General features: G+C 39.5%; 1 protein-coding gene across 6 annotated transcripts in view; it reads right to left on the bottom strand.

Moving 5' to 3' along the window:
• Nucleotides 1-5345: 5345 nt before the first annotated feature.
• Nucleotides 5346-20189, bottom strand: part of SYT1 (synaptotagmin 1) — a 333238-nt gene continuing 318394 nt past the window's right edge. For all 6 annotated transcript variants that reach the window (XM_014888619.2, XM_088164987.1, XM_088164986.1 and 3 more), the window contains 2 exons: nt 12431-12564; nt 5346-8449 (listed from right to left, as the gene is read on the bottom strand). In XM_014888619.2, coding sequence (XP_014744105.1) covers nt 8243-8449; nt 12431-12564 — 341 coding nt within the window. In that variant the 3' untranslated portion in view covers nt 5346-8242. The remainder of the gene's footprint in view (nt 8450-12430; nt 12565-20189) is intronic.

Raw genomic sequence — 20189 nt, 5'->3', positions numbered from 1 at the left:
GATTTGCAGTGTTAGAAGCTATGGCTCTTTAAGGCCTTTGCTATGGCTTCAGAATTTAACTGGCTGGCATTTGCAGTGTAGTAATTCTCAGATGCCCAGATTTTGGACCAGAAGTTTGTGTGCTACAGACCCTAGGAAGAGTGAACAAGGCAACAATGTGGGTATAAATGAAAGAGGAATGTGGTATATGCCATGTAGTGCACTCATCAAGGAATGGTGGATTACTGCTTACACGTGGAGGAGACCTAATGTGAGGTTCTGGGGAATACAGAGTGCCAGTGCATGCCAGTGTATTTAGCAGCTGCTAGTCAAGGAACACGCTGTGTAATTGTGTGGAGATGTGAAATATTTTGTCATGAAGGAGCTCCTCATCTATCCTTGAACATATCAAGAGTGTGAGAGGATTTATGGAGCTGTCACACAGGAGATAATGAATGCACACACATACAAAAGAGTGAAGACATTATAAAACCGTTACCTGGGCTGACAGGAGAATGAAGGAGTTGCCTGATAATGCTTTTAAGTTGCTTATTCTTTTAATGCATTTTAAAATCTAGATTGTAGTGAAGTTGACTTCTGTGTCACTTGTATTGACATTCTGCCTAATGTTTGCTGTCTATTCTGTAGACATTAAAACGTAAATTTGTTTTTAAGATAATTGAGAGTAGGTCTAGGATAGTGGTCTGAACAAAAGTTTGCTCCTCACAAGACACCTTAAAAAGAGAATGTGAGTCAAACTAGCCTAAGTCTGGTATGAGCAGGGGCAGTCCTCCTGGCATGTAGTCAGAGAAGTATTAATACTGCTGCCTTGAAAAAAGGCTGGGAGGAGACTGGTGAGACTCATGTGCAGCCCATAGTGATTGTTCAGCTGCCTGAGTTATAATCCAGTGGGCTTCTATTATGATGCCAGGCAGGGAGAGTGTCCTCTCTCTTTTAGGGAAGAGGTTACAGGAGGTTTTGTGAAAGCACTTGACATGATGAAAGTTGCAGTGGAAAGTGGTGGTGAAAGTCATGGTTGGAACTGATTTATAATTTCTAGTGCGGGGGGAAAAAAAAGCCCTTTATTTCACCCAGTCCATCACATTTCTTCTCCATTTTTAATGCTACTACACGTCTTTGGAGTGCTGGTGTGACTCTCCATTGCTAATAAGTTGCAGAATATGATCAAGAAAAATGTATACTCGGCATAGGTAAAGAACATAGGTTTTATGCTGTGGGAAGTGAATGAAACACTGTAGCATCTTTGTATTGTAAAACAAGTATTAACTGGTTGCTATGGCTTTTGCAACTCAGTGTGTTTCTAAGAGATTGTTAGGAGTTGTTGCAGAATAGTTGAATTAACTTAGAAAGTCGGCTAGGCAAAAGTGCAGCAAAGAAAGCATCAAGAAGGAAACAGCTTGTACTCAGCTGGACTAGGAGACACAGTAAACACAACATAACAGCAAACATGGGATCAGAAGCTCAGTCAGAAGAGATCTTGTGGTTCTATCGACAGAGCAGTGACATGGGGAAAGACAAAAACATCTAAGACCTTGTGGATTCGGTCTATATGGATGTGCCTGCTTTCTTGCTTGCTGTTGTTGCATTACTAATTACCGCAGATTTAATTATGGTCACGGTGCTCAAGCCTTTCAGGCAGCTATTTGTTTGTGTTAAATCCAAGGAGTGAGAGCATTAACCAATTCTCCTCATGACTGGCCTGGAGTGGGAAACCTAATTCTTTGTGTTAGGAAAAATGCTCTTTTCAGAAGCATGGAGCAAAGCAACAGTGATAACCTGAATCTTCTAAGGTTTTTATTCTGGAGACTTGGAAGGCTCAAAAACAAGGCACTATGTGACTTAGGCAGGACTCATCTTTGCTCTGGTACAAATCTGTAGCTACTTTTTCTGTAGTACAGCAGAACTCTGGATAGCTAGGATACATACTCACTAGCCTTTTTTTAAATTGTCTCCATAAATGCCTTTGTTTCCCACAAGACTGGACTTTTTAGATTTACTTTTCAGGATTTCTTTCTGCCAAGGACTCCCACAAATCCTTTTTTATACTCTATGTTTCAACTTCAAAGACTTACCTGATTCAGCTGCTGTGGAAAACTTTTTACTCTACACCAGACCGTACAACAGCTCTTAATGGGATAGGATTTTCCAGTTTTCCAATAGGTATTTTCCAAGGTTTATTCTGATCTTTGAAAAGCACCTTGAGACATGTGCATGGAGGGTGTGATGTCTCAGTGGCAGCAGTCCCACACTGATGCCAGGAAGCATCGTGGTGTCTGTACAGGTGCCGTGCTGGGACACAGAGCATATTCTGTCCATGTGTGAATTATGTCTACAAATAAGCATATTCCAGATAACATAAATGAAGACTAAACATGCATATGAGAATTGTAATTTGAATATCCGTTGTATACTCCCAGTTCCTCAGAAGCTTTCCTTACTTTCTTAGAGACTATTGAGAAGACAAATCTATTTTTCTGGAAGTAACTCTTGTACAAAAAAGAAGTTTTGCCTTCATTTGTTTTAGTAGTTTGACTAGCTCTCTTACCTCCTCATTTGAGATCATCTTTAGAGACATTTTTGGTACCACTGTTCAAAAATTTCTCCAAAATATTTGGGTGATCAGTAACATTTGAATTAAAATGCCTGTCTTGATATTTGATTCTCAATATATGAAATTAGAGATGGCCTCATAATTTAGATTTGTTCCAGCTGAAGCAATTTTACACCAAAGGTAGATTTTGCCAACTCATTCATCTGTTTTCTAGATCACTAATAAATGTTCATCTGCAACAATGAACCTCTTTAGCACCTCACCCTTAATCATACAGTATGTTGAAATTTGACCATTTAATCTTCATTTAATCCATGGAAAAGACTCAGAGTCACTCTGATTACTTAAATTCCTTGATAGCTTTCCATCAGAGCTTTTACCCATTAATCAGTGTCAGCTCATGGTGTATGGCTGGAGAGGAGTAAGTGAAACTAAGAAGTTTGATGAAGCAGGGAGTTAAAGCCAATTAACAATTTAGCCATTTATTATATATTTTGCAGAGTTGGTTTAAAATTCTTAAAACTGAGTTAAACAACAGAGGTAATCTTGTATTTGAATGAAGAGAAGTATAAAAGCTGCTTTGAGTTTGGCTGCTACAGGGAAAAAAAAAGGATGCCATGAAAAAAAACCCAACAAAAACCATCTTGAGGAGTTTCATGAAGAATAAAGCCATTTTGAGCAGGATGCAGGTTATTGAGGCTCAGTCTGTCTTTCACCAGAACAAGTGGATGAGAATATTTCTGAGTAAGTGTGAAATAATTGACTTCAGCATTACAGTCTGGGCCAACCTGTCAGGCTTTCAATCAGGATTAACAGCCAGGAATCCTCCTCCTTGTGATGAATGGTCCAAGGGAGAAGACAAATATAGCCTGAGCTCAGTCTGGAACTCTTCAATGACAGATCCATGTCATGGTTTTGGAACAAATTCTTGGTGCCAGAGGACACTACTGCTCCTTAGGAAAGCCATGAAACCTTCTGGGCAAAGGTACATTTGTGAACAAAATGGATAAAAGAACTTTCCCTGGGCTCAGAAGGAATGCAAGCAAACTTAATTCTGTGCAGGACTGTGGGATAATCTTGATTAGGGGAGCAGAGACTATTTTGCCACTTTTGAGCACTGGTCTTTTGTTTATGAGGACAACTGGTGTCAGCTCCATTTGGTGCTAAAACATCAGTGCATCATCGCTTACTGTGTGCTCTCTTTGTTGTAAGTAATAAGACAGTGTACAAGCATCTGAAATTAAATGTGAGCTGTCAAACTGATGAGATTGGATCTGTCAGAAGATGAAACTCTTCATTTGGTAAGGTAGGTGTATTTTTCTTTTTTTGTCTAAATGGCTGTTCTATCATACAGTGCATGCACAGGAAAAAAAAATACTGTACTAGCTGTACCCTCCACCTTCACCCCAGAAGCATGAAGAGCTATCTTCACTTCCCTAATTTATTTGGGCTCTTTAAAAACTCCATGAAGGACATCTAGATCATCCTCTAGTTTGTAGAACTATTTTATCTTGAATACAGCATAATCTTGACATATATCTCTTTGTATGGCTCATGTCTGAAAGTGTTGCTGCAGGTGTCAGTCACAAAGAACTACACAGAGTTAAGTGTCCTCTGCACCAGTTAATCATGTGCTTTTGGAACTACTTTTTGATGCAATATAAGAAGTATTCTCTGTATTGAAGATAAAGATTTGATGCATATAAGGAAAAGGTTATGAAGGCTGCTTAAAATTTTTGGTAGTATGTCAAGAAAACTCCTTTTTCATACTTTCTTTAATGCCTGGATGAGCAACAGTGCTTGAATGGATACTGAAAATTGGGGCTGGATGTACAGTTTGGCAGGTTCATGTTCTGAAAAGCAGGTCAGTATGTGTAAAACTGCACTGGCAGCCTGGAGTGCAAATGTTAAAGCATAAATAAATAAAACAGGGCTGTTAGAGTAATCAAAAATAAACTGTTTCAATTTTTGCTTTGCATAACTAACAGGCAATTAACTTTCATTGACTCATGATGTGAAAAGTGATCGAGAGACAGATACTTTGCTTTGGTAACAGTCTGACAGTTGGGAAGAATGTTTTTCTTGACAGTTCATTAGGGGTTAAATGAGCTGAATAAAATTGGTAATTTTTGCTGCTTTCCCCACTTAGTATAGCAATTATTATATGAAGCATTTTTCCTTACATTTGTTGTAATGACTGACTTTAACTGATTACACTGTTGAAAGAACTGGTTTTGACTCACAAAGGTGTTTTCCTGGTATTCTTATGTGCTGCAAAAATGTCTGGTGCATATAGAACCTGCAATACCTTCTCCCTCCTGCCCCTTTCCCCCAAAGTTTAAGCACTTATTTAATGATCTTTAGTCTACAAGAGGTTTAATTTTATGGTCATCTTAGAAGCAGCACTTGAATGTAGGTAAAAATAAGATCTCCCTCCAAATGAAAACTTCAACCACAGCTTTAGCACAATTGTCTGGAAGAATACTGATGTGTAGGTAACTACTTGGGAGTTTATGTCATGGTCATGTTTTGATAGAGGATGATAGTTTTTGAGGCAAATAATCAGGCTCCTGGGTAAACAAGGTAATAGTGCTTCATCTGCCACAGAGGTGGAGAATTCATCTACTGTAGCGCTGCTGGCTGTGACTGTCTTACTGATGAAAGCAGCTTTTCACAGCCCCTCGAAACGTGCTGTGCTATTTCACTTGTGACACTTCAAAGTATGTGATTGTGTGAAAGTCCTGGAGTGAAATGTCTTTTCAAAATTTTAGATGAAAAGAGAAATGCCAGAACATCAACAGGAAATAAAACATTTTTATTGAATATCTGTGTAATATGTATGTTATTTTAACGACAATTGGAAAACTCTACTGTGGGGAGTCACTACACAAAGTGAAACAAAATATAAACCACCTCATCAAAAATGAAGGTAAAATACGGCTAAAGTTGTCAGCTCGCGGGCCACGAGCAATATGGCAGGATAAAACACCCCAAACATTTCTACAAGATACAGAGAAAACCCACACAGAGAAACACTCAAGCAGGCAGTAAAGATACACAAAGGCAACTAGGATCTTTCTACAGCATCAGATTCTAATACTTCACACAGCTTTGTCAGAAAGGTACATGTGGCTTCTTTGAGGATGAAAAATGTCATCTTGGTCACATGGCAGGTTCAGTCTCTGAGACTCATTGTACCTTACAAACCAGTTCTAGGGTGACGTTCAGTCTGGCAGTGTAGGAAGAGAAAGCATTAAGAATGCCTTAACATAGTAAGTCAGTCCTGGCACTTTGAACCTGCAGCTATCCTGAATGAGTAACTGAAAGCTGGAGACCATGAAGCTCTTAGGCTGGAAAGCTGACTGTCTACTTCTTCTCTTTGGTGGGGTTTGGTCCTTAAGGATAAGATTTTAAAATATTCCAGCTTGATGCTTTGCATGTATGTGCCTGTTTCTATCAGAAAATTTCTCGCTTGTGTTTTTTCTATGTTTCATGTAAAAAAGAAAGAAAATGGATCTTGCTATTCTCACTTTTGGAGGTGGGGAGAAATACAGGCGTTTATTCTCCTCCCAGTACTTTGCTGCTGCTTTTACCCTCAAAGTACTGAAAAACAGGTGTGCTTGGCCATCCCTGCACTGATCTCTGAGACTGCCACACTTCTCCCAGAAGCAGAGCCTTGAGGGAGGCTGTGGAATTTAATTTGCAGTGCCCAGTTCTCTGATTACATTCATCTTTGTTAGACACAGAAGACTGGTAAGAACGTTAATGGTTAATTCTCACGCCTCCCTCCAAAAGCAATAGCATTTCCACATTTCCAGGGTAGTTTGCATTGCTGAAAATAATGAACTCTTCAAAGCATTATAAATATATTCACAGCTTGGAAAGATAAGCGAGGGGCCTCCAAGGACGGTAGATGAGCTAGAGGTGATGCCCTGAATGACTGGATGAGATGGTACAGCAGAGGTGCCATGCTGGGGGGGCTGTAAGATGCCTCTACGGGAAAGCAGCAGGGGCGAGGGCGCTTGGAAATGTAGAGTATTGCACAGGGCTTGACAAAATGCTGCGTGGTCAACCCATTCACTAGAGCATCCTTGTCCCCTGCATAGCTCTCCAGTTCTACATTGGTCCGTAACAACTGGAACTGCTTGTGCTATGCGTTCCTTCGGCAGTGCAGTAGAAGGGAATGGCAGTATTATTACAATATCACTACGGAATAAATTGATTGCTATCCACTGAGAAAACTACATTTCTAAGCACACACGGCAGTCACAGTGATACACAGAGCAGTCTTTCAAGACTCTTATGGAATGACTAATAGCTTCATAATAGTGCCATTTACTACATAATAACATTTAAAACATTTAAAAACTCCTCCTGAAACGAGCATCTAGTATACAGAAGAGGTTGCTTCAGTTTTCTAGAACTTGTTCTTTGTTTTCACTTTTTTTTAAAGGACAAATTAAAACTTAAGTATAAATAGTATATAAAAGGTCACTAGCTGTTCTCTTTTGGCTTACTTTGAAGTGCATTTAGAACTATGGCTAAATTTTGTCATCTTCTGATGGGATTACAATACTGTCTGTTTACCATGAAACTATTTTGTATAATAAACTCACACAGCTGTGTCTAAAAAATATTCTGCATTCCTTCTAATCTGAGTTAGTATCATAAAATATTTTGTTACAAAGTCTAATGTGCAAACTCATTATAATGTGAAATCGTGGATGGAATTCACAGTATGCAAATTTTGTATAAAGGTGATAATGGAGACCTACTCTTGTTTTCCTGGCAGCATTTTACTACTGCTGCATCTCCCTCTTCCCCCTCCCTGCACAACTTCTGCAGTGGTCTGTCTTTGTATGTAAGATGAAACCGTTGCCTCCTGTGGAACTGCTTCCTCAACTTCCACTCTAAAGCCATTTCAGTCTTTTATGTGTTTGCTTTGGAATATATACAAAAAATTATATCCTGGCTTCTGGCTACATCTCCATGAGGTCAACCATGGAACTGCTCAGATCATGCTAAGTTGCCTGTGAAAGAAGTCTACCCAATTGGATTTGCCCCTCCAAGATTCACTGTGGATGTGAAGTGTGTTATTAGGATGATCCAGTTGAAAGTTCAGATTTAAGTTGTCCTTTAAGATGTCAGTGTAACACTACTAGTGCCTTACAAGTTGGATATTTTTTTTTCTGGAATGCAGACGATACAATAGTTACCCTATAATATAGTATCAGCTCTCCTATATCTCAGTCAATTTACATAATTTAAAATAGAACATCTTATTAAAAACATCTAGATATACACAGATTAGGAAACGCTTACAACATACAAATACACAAACTAGAAATAAATTCTCAGCATACTGGTGTATATATACAACTGTGTGATACAATAAATAATTTCTGTCATGCTCTATCTACACATCATATTGCTTAAAAGAAGAGTAGATCTGGGGCGGGCAGTGGTAAAATGAAGCGCCTTTAAAAGGCTCTCTACATTTAAATTTGTGCAAATTAAAATGGGAATTTTAGAGTACAACTGATCTGTGTCAGGAACACATGGCTGGAAATGAAAGGACCCATATTACTGAGGTATTTACAGATACTGGCTAAAGAGCACTATGTGGGCAAATGCAGAAAGGCTTCTTCTTCGTCTTTTTCTTCTTCATAATTTAACTTAATTTAATTTAATTTACTTCTTGACTGCCAGCATGGCATCTACCTCCTCCTCGGGCTGTAGGGTGTGCCACTGTGCAATGGGCCGCCGGGGGTTGGCCAGCATGTCTGACCAGTGCCGCAGCTCCGCGCCGGTGCTGTTGTAGCCCACAAAGACTTTGCCGATGGCATCGTTCTTGCCAATCTTGTCATAGTCCAAAACAGTCACAACAATTTGCACTTTCTGTAATGACACAGAGAAAGAGCAGTGAGCATGACAGTAAGGGGAAGGTCAGCTGGGATGAATGGAGGGGACAGCCGGCCATGGAGAAGTCTTGAAGGGCGAAGTGTGGGACAGCTGGAGTAGATTCCCCTCATGAGAAGCAAATTCAAACTTTTGGTTTTGCTTCTTATGAGCCTTTCAAATAAAATCAGGTTTACAACCTCCCTGTTAGCTTGAAACTTGCCCCCTTCCATTGAATAGCTTCATATGCAAATCGAGGTTGATGGTTTTCCCTTTAACAGATTAATAATTTACAGGCAAGTTAATTCAAAAGTTGTGCCGTTTTACACACCCTTTTTTAAAAAGTAAATAAGTTAACAACTAAAGTTGAGAAATGGCTCTACATTTGCAATGCTGTACTCTGCTCTGTTAGTTGCTTTTCTACTTCTTAGCAACTCTTACCCATCCATCCAGTATGCTAGTCAAGTGTTTCCAGATAAATTCAGAAGATAGCCCTTATGGTTACTATATATACACACACACACACACACAAGCATGTGTGTATACTGTGTATATTCTGTGTATTTACAGAGAAATCTGGAATACAGGCTGGCTGCTTAAGGGAATGGATGTATAAAGCCCTGGTGTCTCGACGCTCTGACACACCAGCAGAGCCTATGACTGAGCTGATGCTGGAGTGCCATTCTACAGGAAGGGTGACCTCTGGCAAACAGGGTTAAACAAGTCCCACATGGCCTGTGTGAGCCCATCTGTCACAGCTCATAGACAATTTTCCATGCATTTATGTTTGTAGTTGTGTGCACATGCACATAATTCCTCTCTTTCAGGTCTTTAATATAAGTCAAAACAGCACAAACAGCTATTCCTTCATCAGTGGAGTGGTGTTTCTTCCCCAACAGCACCTAAGATTTTCACAGTCTTGGGCTGATTTTACTAAATTGTAAACACTTCTTATTGAGATTTATTTTTAACAATGAACATACAGTTCTTTTCCTGATTCCACTGTCAGCTTCCTGATTAGAAGGAAGAAATACCCTGAAAATACACATTTCCAGAAAAATCTCCTATTCTCTAGAATCAGGTTTTTAAATTTAAAGCTTTAAACATATCTACAATCTGGACCTCTTACTGGAATGATTAATTTCAGGGCTTGTAATAGAATTATCTTTTAAAGGTAGCAAGACCAGGGTCATGAGGTTTATTTTATAAAGTCCATTTCCTTACAGGATTGTACAGTTCACTGAGCCAGAGAAAGAGATGATTCCAACAGGCACTGAAGTATTTATATAGCTGCTGATGACAAAAGTATACATCAAACTGAAGATTTTCCTCTCCAGAGTAGTTATGATAAAAGGCAATATTCTGAAGCAAGTATTTCTATGTGCCAGAATTACGTTTCAGTGTTGCTGTTTGCAATACACTCACTTTTAATGGTACCTCCCCAAATGAACACTTATGTTTTAGATGCATGGTACACTCACAGATATGAAGAGTAAGCATGAGACTATTTTCTTTGCACTACAAAAAAAAAAAAAGCTTGCCTGTTGTACCTAGAAGCTTGGGGATAGTTATTACTGGATTTTTTAAAAAAATGTTCATCATAAGACAAAAATGAGCACTGTAAATGAAGGACCCTTTTCCTTGCTCTACAAAGATGAAAGAACAGCCAGCTCAGATAATTAACTTGGAGATGATTCTCCCCTCATGATCTCTGGACTAAACCTACAGAGAAATGTGAGCATCTCTTTGCCTTTGTACCACATATTAAAGGAACAGCTGCATGGCAAAACCCAAGAGGTGCAGTAGAAAGCACTGCCTCTCCTAATAAACACTTGGATTAGCAGTTTCCATGGTGTGATTAAGCCCTTTGGACTGAGAGGGCCTGGAGACACTGCTGCCTACAAAGGCAGTCTGTTTTGCATGTGGCAAAACACGTGCCTGATCTGCCTGTAGCAACAGGATTTGACTTCCCTGTGGTGTTTTCCCATTACCCCTGAAGACATCACTTTCTTTCTCTTAAGAGCCAGAACCCATAGTCACTGTGAAATTACTGAAAATGGTGATGTTTGGGTCCTTTAAAATTACACAGATCTACTGCTATTGACCTGCTTTCCCTCCACGACCTCTCTCCATTCTCCAACAATCAAGAAACTTGTATAACCATCATTTTTTGACAGTGAAAGCTTGCTTAATGACTTTTATATGAATAGCACGTAAGTCACAGTGATTCCTACGGTATTAAGTCTAAATAACATTTAAAATGTGTTTTTCTAATGATGAAATCACTTCAGTATACATGATGAAGTGTCTTCTAAATACAGTCTTTTATAACTAACTCAAAATACATTGGCAAATGACCGAAGTCCCTAACTGCAGATTTAAAATTGGGGCTATACAGTCAAGTAGGTAGCTAAAAAATTATTCTAATAAACTTATTAAAAAAAAGAAGGCAAAAATTTTAAACCTCTAAACCACACACTTTTAAAATAAACTATATCCACCTCAAAAAATGACTTAGAATTAATTAGAAGGCAAAATGGTAAAGAACCAAGAATGTACCTAACCATGCCAAAGCTTTGATAGGGTAATTTGGAGGCAACCATTCCAGCTCCTCAATCCTGTCCCTATTAGGAAATCAAGATACTCGTTGTCTAAACTGCCACTTGATTTGATTAATCTCTTTTTGCCTCTGGGTCTTTGATCCCTGTTAAGAAATCTTTCACAAGCACACAGACCAGCTTTCAGTAAAATCAAGGGAGATCAGCCCCCACTGGATTTCTCACTTCTTGATTCCTAGAATCCACAGACACCTGTACATGCAGTAGGGCATGAAGAAATTCTAAATGGACTAGTCATGCATCCAAGTCACTGTACCCATGTTTCACCTTGTCTAATTTTATTATCTTTGTTAGTACCGAGTCAATAAAATGCAAGCACAGTTTTACTTGAAAGGTAGGCCTTGGCTCCTGGGCTTCTCTCCAGCCCAGTTGCTATCAAAATCCAAGATATACAATGTGAAAACCCATATCATGCTCTCATCTAACAAAGAGGGGGCTCCAAGTTTTGTCCAAGCAATTTAAACACATTACAGCTTTTAAACTACAAGTTTAAAAGCATGGCATCTAATTTATACCATGACCACTCTCACAATCCACAGAAGGATGTTTTAAATTATGGTAATTTAAACTGAAAGGACACTTTCCCCACTCTGCTCCACCCAGAAAAGCTGTTGTACTGCTTAACATCTACACAGTCCTGGAGCTCCATGGCCAGGTGGGAAGCCAGCACGCTTTTCCCACATGCCTCCTTAAAAAAGCTTCTCTCTTGAGATAGAAGACAGTTAAGATCCAAAGCAGTTAATTCTCTCTCATGAGAGACCAGTAGCTCAAAGATAGGAGACTGAATCCCTGAACAGATACTGTTCAGTACTGACCCCTGAGATTCTCAAATGCCTTTTTCCAAGGGACATAGGAATCACTGAAAAAGTTTTCAAAGTGCAGTGAATAACTGAGAAAAAGCTGTGTGTGAATTAGGTGTTTTACTTTAAAGGGGTGCTGCAGTGCTTTCAAAAACTAGGGCAAATAAATGCATAGGGAACACAAATTTATCTGATAGTGCCAATTTATTATTTTTAATAATTTAGGGAAAAATGTTATAAATGGCTTTTCTTTTATCCCTACACCTTTTTGCTGGCACATTCCTTCACTATCTCCCTGTGGACTTTTTTTTCCCCCCAAATCCATTTCTGTTAACAGAAAATGTCAGTTATCCATTTCTCAGTGATGAATCAAAGCTTCCTAAGTACTTCACATTTTATCATTTCCCTCTTGAAGCAGTCACACTCATCTAATGTAGCACAGGGCTGGCACCTAGGTGCTAATGAAGGCATGCACATGTGATAATTAACAAGATTCCTGTTAAATATTTATAAGGGCTGAGAGATGGAATGCAGAGGAAAGACAAAACACTGTTTGACATTACCTGAATTTGCTCAAATGGTACTTCAAAGCTGAAAGACTCGTTGTAGTAGGGATTCAGAGTGTTCTTTTTAATTGTAGTCTTTTTCTTCTTCAGCCTCTTACCATTCTGCATCAGATGGATCTTCACATAGGGATCTAAGCAATCAAGAGAAGAGGTAGTGGTAAGAAGGAGAGTTCAGTGCATTTTATACGAATTTTATTCCCATACATGTAAGAATAGATAAAAAAAAAAGCAACAGAAAACATTTACAGCTTGTATTTAAACAATATCTTGATTTCTACTATAGAATAACTCCTGTACAATTGTGAAGTATTCCTGATGGGAAAAGGTACAAAGTATTTATTGCATTATCTCCTTAACATCATGAAGGCGGAGTAAATTCCACCTAACTTTGTTCCATAGCTTATTAACCATCCTGCAAGCATTTCTTAGCAATGGTTTGTGGGGTTGTTTTCCCAAGACTGGTGAGGGCTGCCAAACGCACACAGCAGGTACAGAGCTGGCATGGCTGGATGCTCTACAACCGCCTGGCAACTATTCCCATCTCTCCTTGGGCAGGTGCTGCACCATGGTTTTCCTGTTCTCTGACCTGCCTGGTGAGCTGTGCCTGGCAGGGTCCAGCCCTGGCAGGAAAGGACTGTGTCACTTCAATACCAGCCCTCTGCCTCAGTGCTGCACACAGCCAGAGTCCATGGGGGCCACAGTGCTGGTATAAATTACACATTGGCTTTGCCACTCTCCACTGAATTCCCACTGTCATTTCAAATGACTTCTGGTGGCAAAGGAACAGAAGTCATTTGGTACCTAATCAGGGATTCCTTGTGCGAGCAAAACTTTCCCGGACGTTACAGCACTGATGAGGTATCTCTGTGATGATCATTTCAATGCAAGTTTTGCCTGCTTAAAAGAATAGCACTGTGAGTCCTTAATCCATTACAAGAGCCATGTGGCTGTCTGTTGATTGAACAAACATTCTTCCATGGAGCTGGTAATTAGCAGTACTGAGTATACTGAGCTCAGGTATTTTTCTGTTTAGGCTTACTGCAAAGCAACGTTTGAGGCATCTCAAGCTCATACTTTTCAACAATCTGGATAGTATTGTCATCAAAATTGGGGTAGGTGCCTCTTTGGCTTTAGGCAGCTGAACTGTCATGTAGATCAAGGCAAGCTTCCCTTGAGTGAGCTGGTAGGAGCTATATAAAATGCCTGCCAGACCTAAGTCACCTGCAGCATAAATAAGGGAGCCTGAATTAATGCAAACTATCAAAGGAGAGGACTTCTCCTTTCCCTCCTGAGAAAAGGCCAGGGCTACAGAAGAAGGACAAATGAACACTGCACTTAATGTGAGCAAACCATGCTTTATGATTCTGCATGAAATTGATTTTTAGAACAGTAATGCACTCTTCTACAGTCAAAACATGCCTTTCTGTGGAAGACCTGGGTGTTCAAGACAGTTAAGCTACTGGAGTCACTTGAACACAGTCTACAGTTCCTCTGAAGGAAGCCTAATTTTGGTAGTAGTTTCTTCAAGACAGCAGACAAGGGTATAAAAAGATCCAATGGCTGTGAGAAGGAAATTCTAATTTAGAAATAGGCACATATTTCAGTAGTAAGACTGAAAAAGCTGGAGTAGCTTCTCCAGTGGTGAACTCTCTGTTACAGAGGGTTAAGACTCCTTCTCCCTCAAAAGACTCAAAGTTCAAACAGAAATTAAATCTGGGTAGGTTTATGCTTCAGGGAAGAGATTGTAAGGGTTCCTTGTGGCTGCACAATGTATGAATTAAGGAGTATCATGTGAAGAGCAAAATGCTAGCAAAAAGCCAACAGAGGTCTATTTATTTTGTAATACTGAGTTCAACATCACTGCACACAGGGTTTTCAAGATGGAACGGAGGCGAATCTGGACTTCTTCAGCATTAGTTGGTACTTGAGAAAAGCTCATCATTTTCCCTGAGGCTTCATGCAGAATGCAAAATTGTGCTAACTTCAAAATGATGGTTTAGGTATACATAACATATACTAAGGAAGTTTAGTAGTCAATGAGTCAGTGGTAGAGCGTTAAGAAATGAGAATGAGGTAAGATGCTGTAAAAATATAATTTGAGTTACTAGACTGAAAGACCAAATGGTACAGTGATGTATTAAGGGTATTAGAACAGAATAATTTATTAAAACAAATGCAGGTGATATAAGCCAATTCTTTTCTCATCTGTGCCTTTGCACAGACAATATACACAGGTTTGATGATTATTCATATGTCCTTAAGGAACTGTACAGTAAGATTTATAAAGGGATGCAGAAGTATTCCTATATTGCTAACAAAATCCATATTTTTGAGAAGAATATTTTTAAAATAGAAATCAATGTACGCAAATGCTTGTACATCTATGAGTACATTAATTTTAAATTATTTGCTTCTACTGACGTTCTATAATTTCTATCTTCATGCTTGAATTAGAACAAAACCTGACCCAGACAACTCAGAGCCATGGGACAAGACCCACAGGATATGTTTCTGTGGTTTCTTTTTCATGTACTGATTGGTTTCTTCTGTTTGTCAGTCTGGGGAGTTGAGTTAGGCTCAGTCAAATGCCAGCTGTTCAGCACCAAAGACCCAGTGGTGCCACTGTAGTGCAGAACTGAGTGGCAGAGGTACCAAATGGAGCACAGAATGGGGTGCAACATGATAAAATAATCCAACATTTCTTTCATCTGAGAGTAAAATTGTCATGCTAATCAAAACAGAAACCTATCATTTAACTGAAACCATGTTCCTTCTTTTCTTGTTTCACAGTAAAGTATTATGTAAGTTTACTCATCACAAACATTTAAAATCAGAACAGGATGTCAAGCTCAAGTAAGTGGGCCATTAGAGATTTTGGCTGAGTTTATCCTCATTAGATGGTATATCCACTTCCTTGTTTTTGTAGTATCCTGATACTAATTCCCCCCTCTCCTCATTCTTCTGTGTCCTATACATGAACCCCTCCATCACTGCACTATCCTCAGTTACATTCTTCCATGTTCCACAATTTTAGCTCCCTCAACTCCCCAGTAATCTATTTGCTTGCACTCTACACACAAAACCTCATACCTAAGCACAGACTTTCTTGTGACTTCATGAATAAATCTCTGAAAAAGACAGATTCTCTTCCACTAAATAACAGAAGCTGAACTGCTTGGAATCAATTACTGGAAGAAGGGATGATAATCAAAAGAAAGCAGAACCTCTGGGAAGTGCCAGTCTCCAGTGATTTTTGTGAGATAAGGTTTAGTGCTAATAGAAACGTCTCTCCTCTCTACTTGCAACATAACCTCAGTGCTGGCCCCATTAGTCATGCTGAGTAATATTTAACATGTAAATAGTCTCACTGAAGAACTGAGACTAGTAAGGATGACAGAACTGATATTGCAGCTCTGAAAAGATAAATTGCCTGTTAAATGCCTAGCCTGGCCATAAAGGGCAGTGCCAATGAAAGTAAGCATTTCTCTTTATGTAACCTGGATAGTTATCTCATTCCAGAGTAAATATCTATCTTTAGTTAAATAGATCGCACCCCAGAATATTAATTTCTCTCCATGGGTAAACATCACAGTATTTTTAACCAGTTTGATTCCTTTCAAGTAAACAGCGATCTAGAAGCACATTACACCCACAGGTATCTCTGGATGGACCACACCCATCTATCTGGAAGAAAAAATGTTGCACCCAGATGTCCCTCTGCTGAAGGAGACAGAATAGTTTTGTGTCCCCCGTTTAATAATCCATTTTAACCAGTGTGTGAGACTAAATAAAATTGTGCTATTTATTCCCTCATTAGCAGTCTACCCAGGAATGCTAAAAAGATGTACAATTCACGACTAATTGTGCATTATGGATCTCACAGTAATGTCTCAATGGAGGCTAGATGAACTGCTTTTAAAGCACGGGTGGACCAGCTGACACATTTTATTTTCCTGAAGTTTGCAGTAAGATGCCAATACATTATTTAAGAAGTAATTGGATGGTATGTAATATCAAGATTTCTACAGTAACCTGGACCATGAGGCATATAAATATATATATATATACACAACTGGAACTCTAAAAATAATGACAGTTAATTACAGACATGTTGTACACAAGACGCACTTAGTTGGCTAAGAGATTTTAGAAAAGCAAACTTTAAAAGGAAAAGGTACTACAACTCAAAAGAAGAAGTTGTGGCAAAAAACAGTATGTCAGGAAAAGCTAGAACAGAAAAATGACTGTTTTTCACTGGTTTTTAAGATGAAAAATATTAGAGGGGTAAGTAGCTACTGAAAAATAATTTCCCACATAGGTAGGTGAGAATTCAGTACCCAAATTTCTGTTTCTATGGGTCTTCAGAAAAAAATGCATCAACAATGTAGTCAGCTTGGAATGGTTTTACTACAATGGCTTGTTCTGAATGCACACAGAAGGACAGTGCCCATCCTCTTAAAAATAAAATTAAGGCTTCTGCAATCTAATAAAAATATGAAAAGTAATGCATCTAGAAGTTGATAAATTTGAAAAATGCCACAGGGATAACACTGGAATTGATGGTGTGTGCAGTTACAGTCCCGAGGCTGTGGGCAGGGAGAGCCTTATGGTTTAAAGAAAAAAATCCCATGCAGGTTTGTGCAAAGAGATCAAAGAAAGCCCTCTACAAGACTTGATTAACATGATTAACAGGAAAAAACTGAGCCAGAACAAACTAGTCATAGATACAGCTGATAAGTTTCATATGACAAAACACTGTAATAAGATGATCTCAAGTAAAATGTAGAAATGGTGAAGAAATATGGTCCCAGAACTGCCTCCAGCTGTATTTTTGTCTTCAAATTGTTCAGGGTAACTGGCTGCTCATTAGCACGTGTCTTTTCCCATCAGAAGAAAATTTATGTGCATTCCATGCCAAAGCTCAACATCACTGACATTTAGAGCAAAAGTGTCAGCAGACAGTGGAGTTTCCATTCCAGGAAGCAGAATGAATTCATGAAGAGCTTGGAAATTGATTCAAGAAGTAAAGAAAATGAGGTTTGGAAATGCAGCTTTACAAAGAGCTGTGCAGATGCAGTTGGGACAGAGGTGACATGCTGGGTGTGCTGTTAGTTCCAGGCTAAAGAGCCACTCTGATGCTGCAACCCAGCAGCGTGGTGGGCAGCCCAGGAAAGACCAAGCCAGGGGCTTAGACCAGAGCTGGAGCAGGGTCAATACTGCACCTGCAGCCTGCTCCCCTTCTGTGCAAACAGGCTTCAGGTGACGTTCTCTTGGCAGGCAGTGGGGAGCACAGCCATTTAATGCAGCAAACAACTTTATTTTCTATAGAGACTGTATCTGGGATGGAGGCTGGCAGCACCAGCAATACCTGAGTGCCTTTGGAGAGAAACAGGAGCACAGGCCAGAGCTGGGCTGTGGAAAGCAGCAGGGCTCTGAGAGCAAAGCAAAACAGGAAGAACTTTGCTGTGAGTTCCCACAAATTTGCTGACTTTTCCCAAGAACCATGGGACATGCTCCCTCTGTGGGCATATAAACCCTTCCTCCCGAGGGAGAGGGACAATCCACATGATGGCTGTGGCATCCAGGCCCTGGATAATTTCCCCTGACTTTTTCTCTTCTGTTTATCCATGTTTGGATGAGATCAGATAAAAAAAATCTCTGAAATAATGAGTTTAGAGTGATAATGTATTTTCTCAAGTAGTATTTTTCAGATAAATGGAAAGCTTTGAATGGGAAAGAAAGCCAGAGGGGGGAAAACAATATATGGTACAATGACTAAGAAGAAGCACAAGTACCTTCTAGACTGCATAAAAATTATAGTTTCTATTCATTGACACAAGCTGTTTGGCCTTCCACCTTCCTCCACAAATGAACAAATTAAAGTTAGGACATTATTTTTAAGGAGCAGCTGATGTCCCAAGAGAAATATTGTTAAACACTCTCGCATTGGAAACAGTTCTTTCGGCATAAGGTTTTGTAAGGTTTTAAAATCAGACTTCCTTAAAAATAGGATTTTTTTAAAAGTTGATTTGCTACATAATGTCCAATCCTCAGCTAATGCTGATATTTTGCTACTCTCATCACACTTTCCATAAGCCTACGAGGCTGCAGATTACTTAACGTTACGGGCCAAGCCTTCAGCAGCAGCCATTTCTTGAGACAAGAGGTGAGCAGCAGAAGGTATTTGCTGTAGGTTCCTGTGCAGTGTCTGTGCCAGTCCTGACCCAGCAAAACACATTTTAAAATCCCTTTTAAATCCCTAAAGGGGCTGAGGATTGAGAGGCAGAGGTTCTCCCAACACCAGCCAGTAGGGTATGGATGGGCTTGAGAAGTTGCATGCAGTCCAGATGGGCTGTCAGAATGGCCATGAGAGCTGTGAACAGTTAACCCTAAAAAGCTCCTGTCACAGTTGCCAGTGTCTGTCTGTGCCATGGAGGGATGCTCCAGACCCAGGGCACACACACAAAACCATCAGGCTCCTTTGGGCTCATATGTTGCAGTGAAACAAGTTAGATGACTTTGGATTCCATATTTCCACCAGCATCTTTAAAAGAAGATGCTGTAAGATGGGTAATTTAAAAATGAAAGCATTTTTAATTTCAGATTCAATAACATTAGACAGATTCTCATAAGAATATTGGGGTCCTGGTATCCATTTATACTGGGGAAGAAGGGGTTGGTATTTATAAAGGTAACATTAGCCTGCCTAGAATGCAAAGAGTTACACGGAGAGTGCAGCAAAACAGTCTCAAAATAACAACTCTTCACTGGTGTGCAGTTATACGAACATCAAGTTGCTATTGAAATGTTGAATTCAGAGAACCAGGGAGCTTTGGCAAGAAGGAAATGCTGTAAAACTGACAGCCAGCAGACAATTCCCTCACCCAAGAATCCCAGACTGAGGCTGCTGAACACGTAGAGCTGACAGAGGAAACAGAAATGTTCACAGTGGCCTAAGGGCTATTCAGCCAGCTCTTGAGTGTGCAATTCCACCCACAGTGCTTCCAACTGGAACATAACAACAAATGTTATAGTGCCAGATGGGGAGAATAGCAAAAAATGGGAAGAAAAAAAAAGTAAGAAAAGCCAAAACTCTTATTTAAAACCAGCACAAATTAGTGCTTATGAGCTTTTGATTAAGTTTACTGCCAGAGCAAGGACAGCTATCTATCTGTTGTATCCAAGGGGTTAATTTCAGCTGTTATACACAGGCAAAACAAATAGTTTTATAAAGAGCAACAAATGTGAGCTGAACCAACAGGAAAATGCATCTTGAGTTCTGGCTGTGGGTAAACACAGAATACTCCTGTGGAAAAGCAAAGCTATTCAACCAAGCATCTTGTAAATGTGATTACATGGAAACTACATACATCAAAGCAGTAAACCTTGTTGTCCAGCATTTGCACCAAAAGACTGCAAATTGCAAACTGACTGCTCATGAAGCTTGAATGTAGCAAGGAGGGGGAGAGACAGCATGGCATTGTAAAATTTTAACATACTGGAGAAGAGCACCTGCAGTCTTAGATTATAAATAAAGAAATAAAAATTCATATTGCAATATCATACTTGTATACAAGTAGAAAGAATACAACAGCAGCTAAGATGAAGCAGGTATTTATATCAAATAGTGGGAAGGTATTAATTTGAGCTGCTGATACAGGCAGAGTCTCCAGGACAGGAATCCAGACTGAAACCAAAGCAAACTGACAATACCTCAGGCAGCAAATTCCAGCAGGCTGCTGAGTCAGAATTTAGG

This window comes from Sturnus vulgaris, chromosome 5 (assembly GCF_052056855.1).
Source record: "Sturnus vulgaris isolate bStuVul1 chromosome 5, bStuVul1.hap1, whole genome shotgun sequence".
Taxonomy (NCBI): domain Eukaryota; kingdom Metazoa; phylum Chordata; class Aves; order Passeriformes; family Sturnidae; genus Sturnus; species Sturnus vulgaris.
This window is presented reverse-complemented; position numbering and strand designations above follow the sequence as displayed.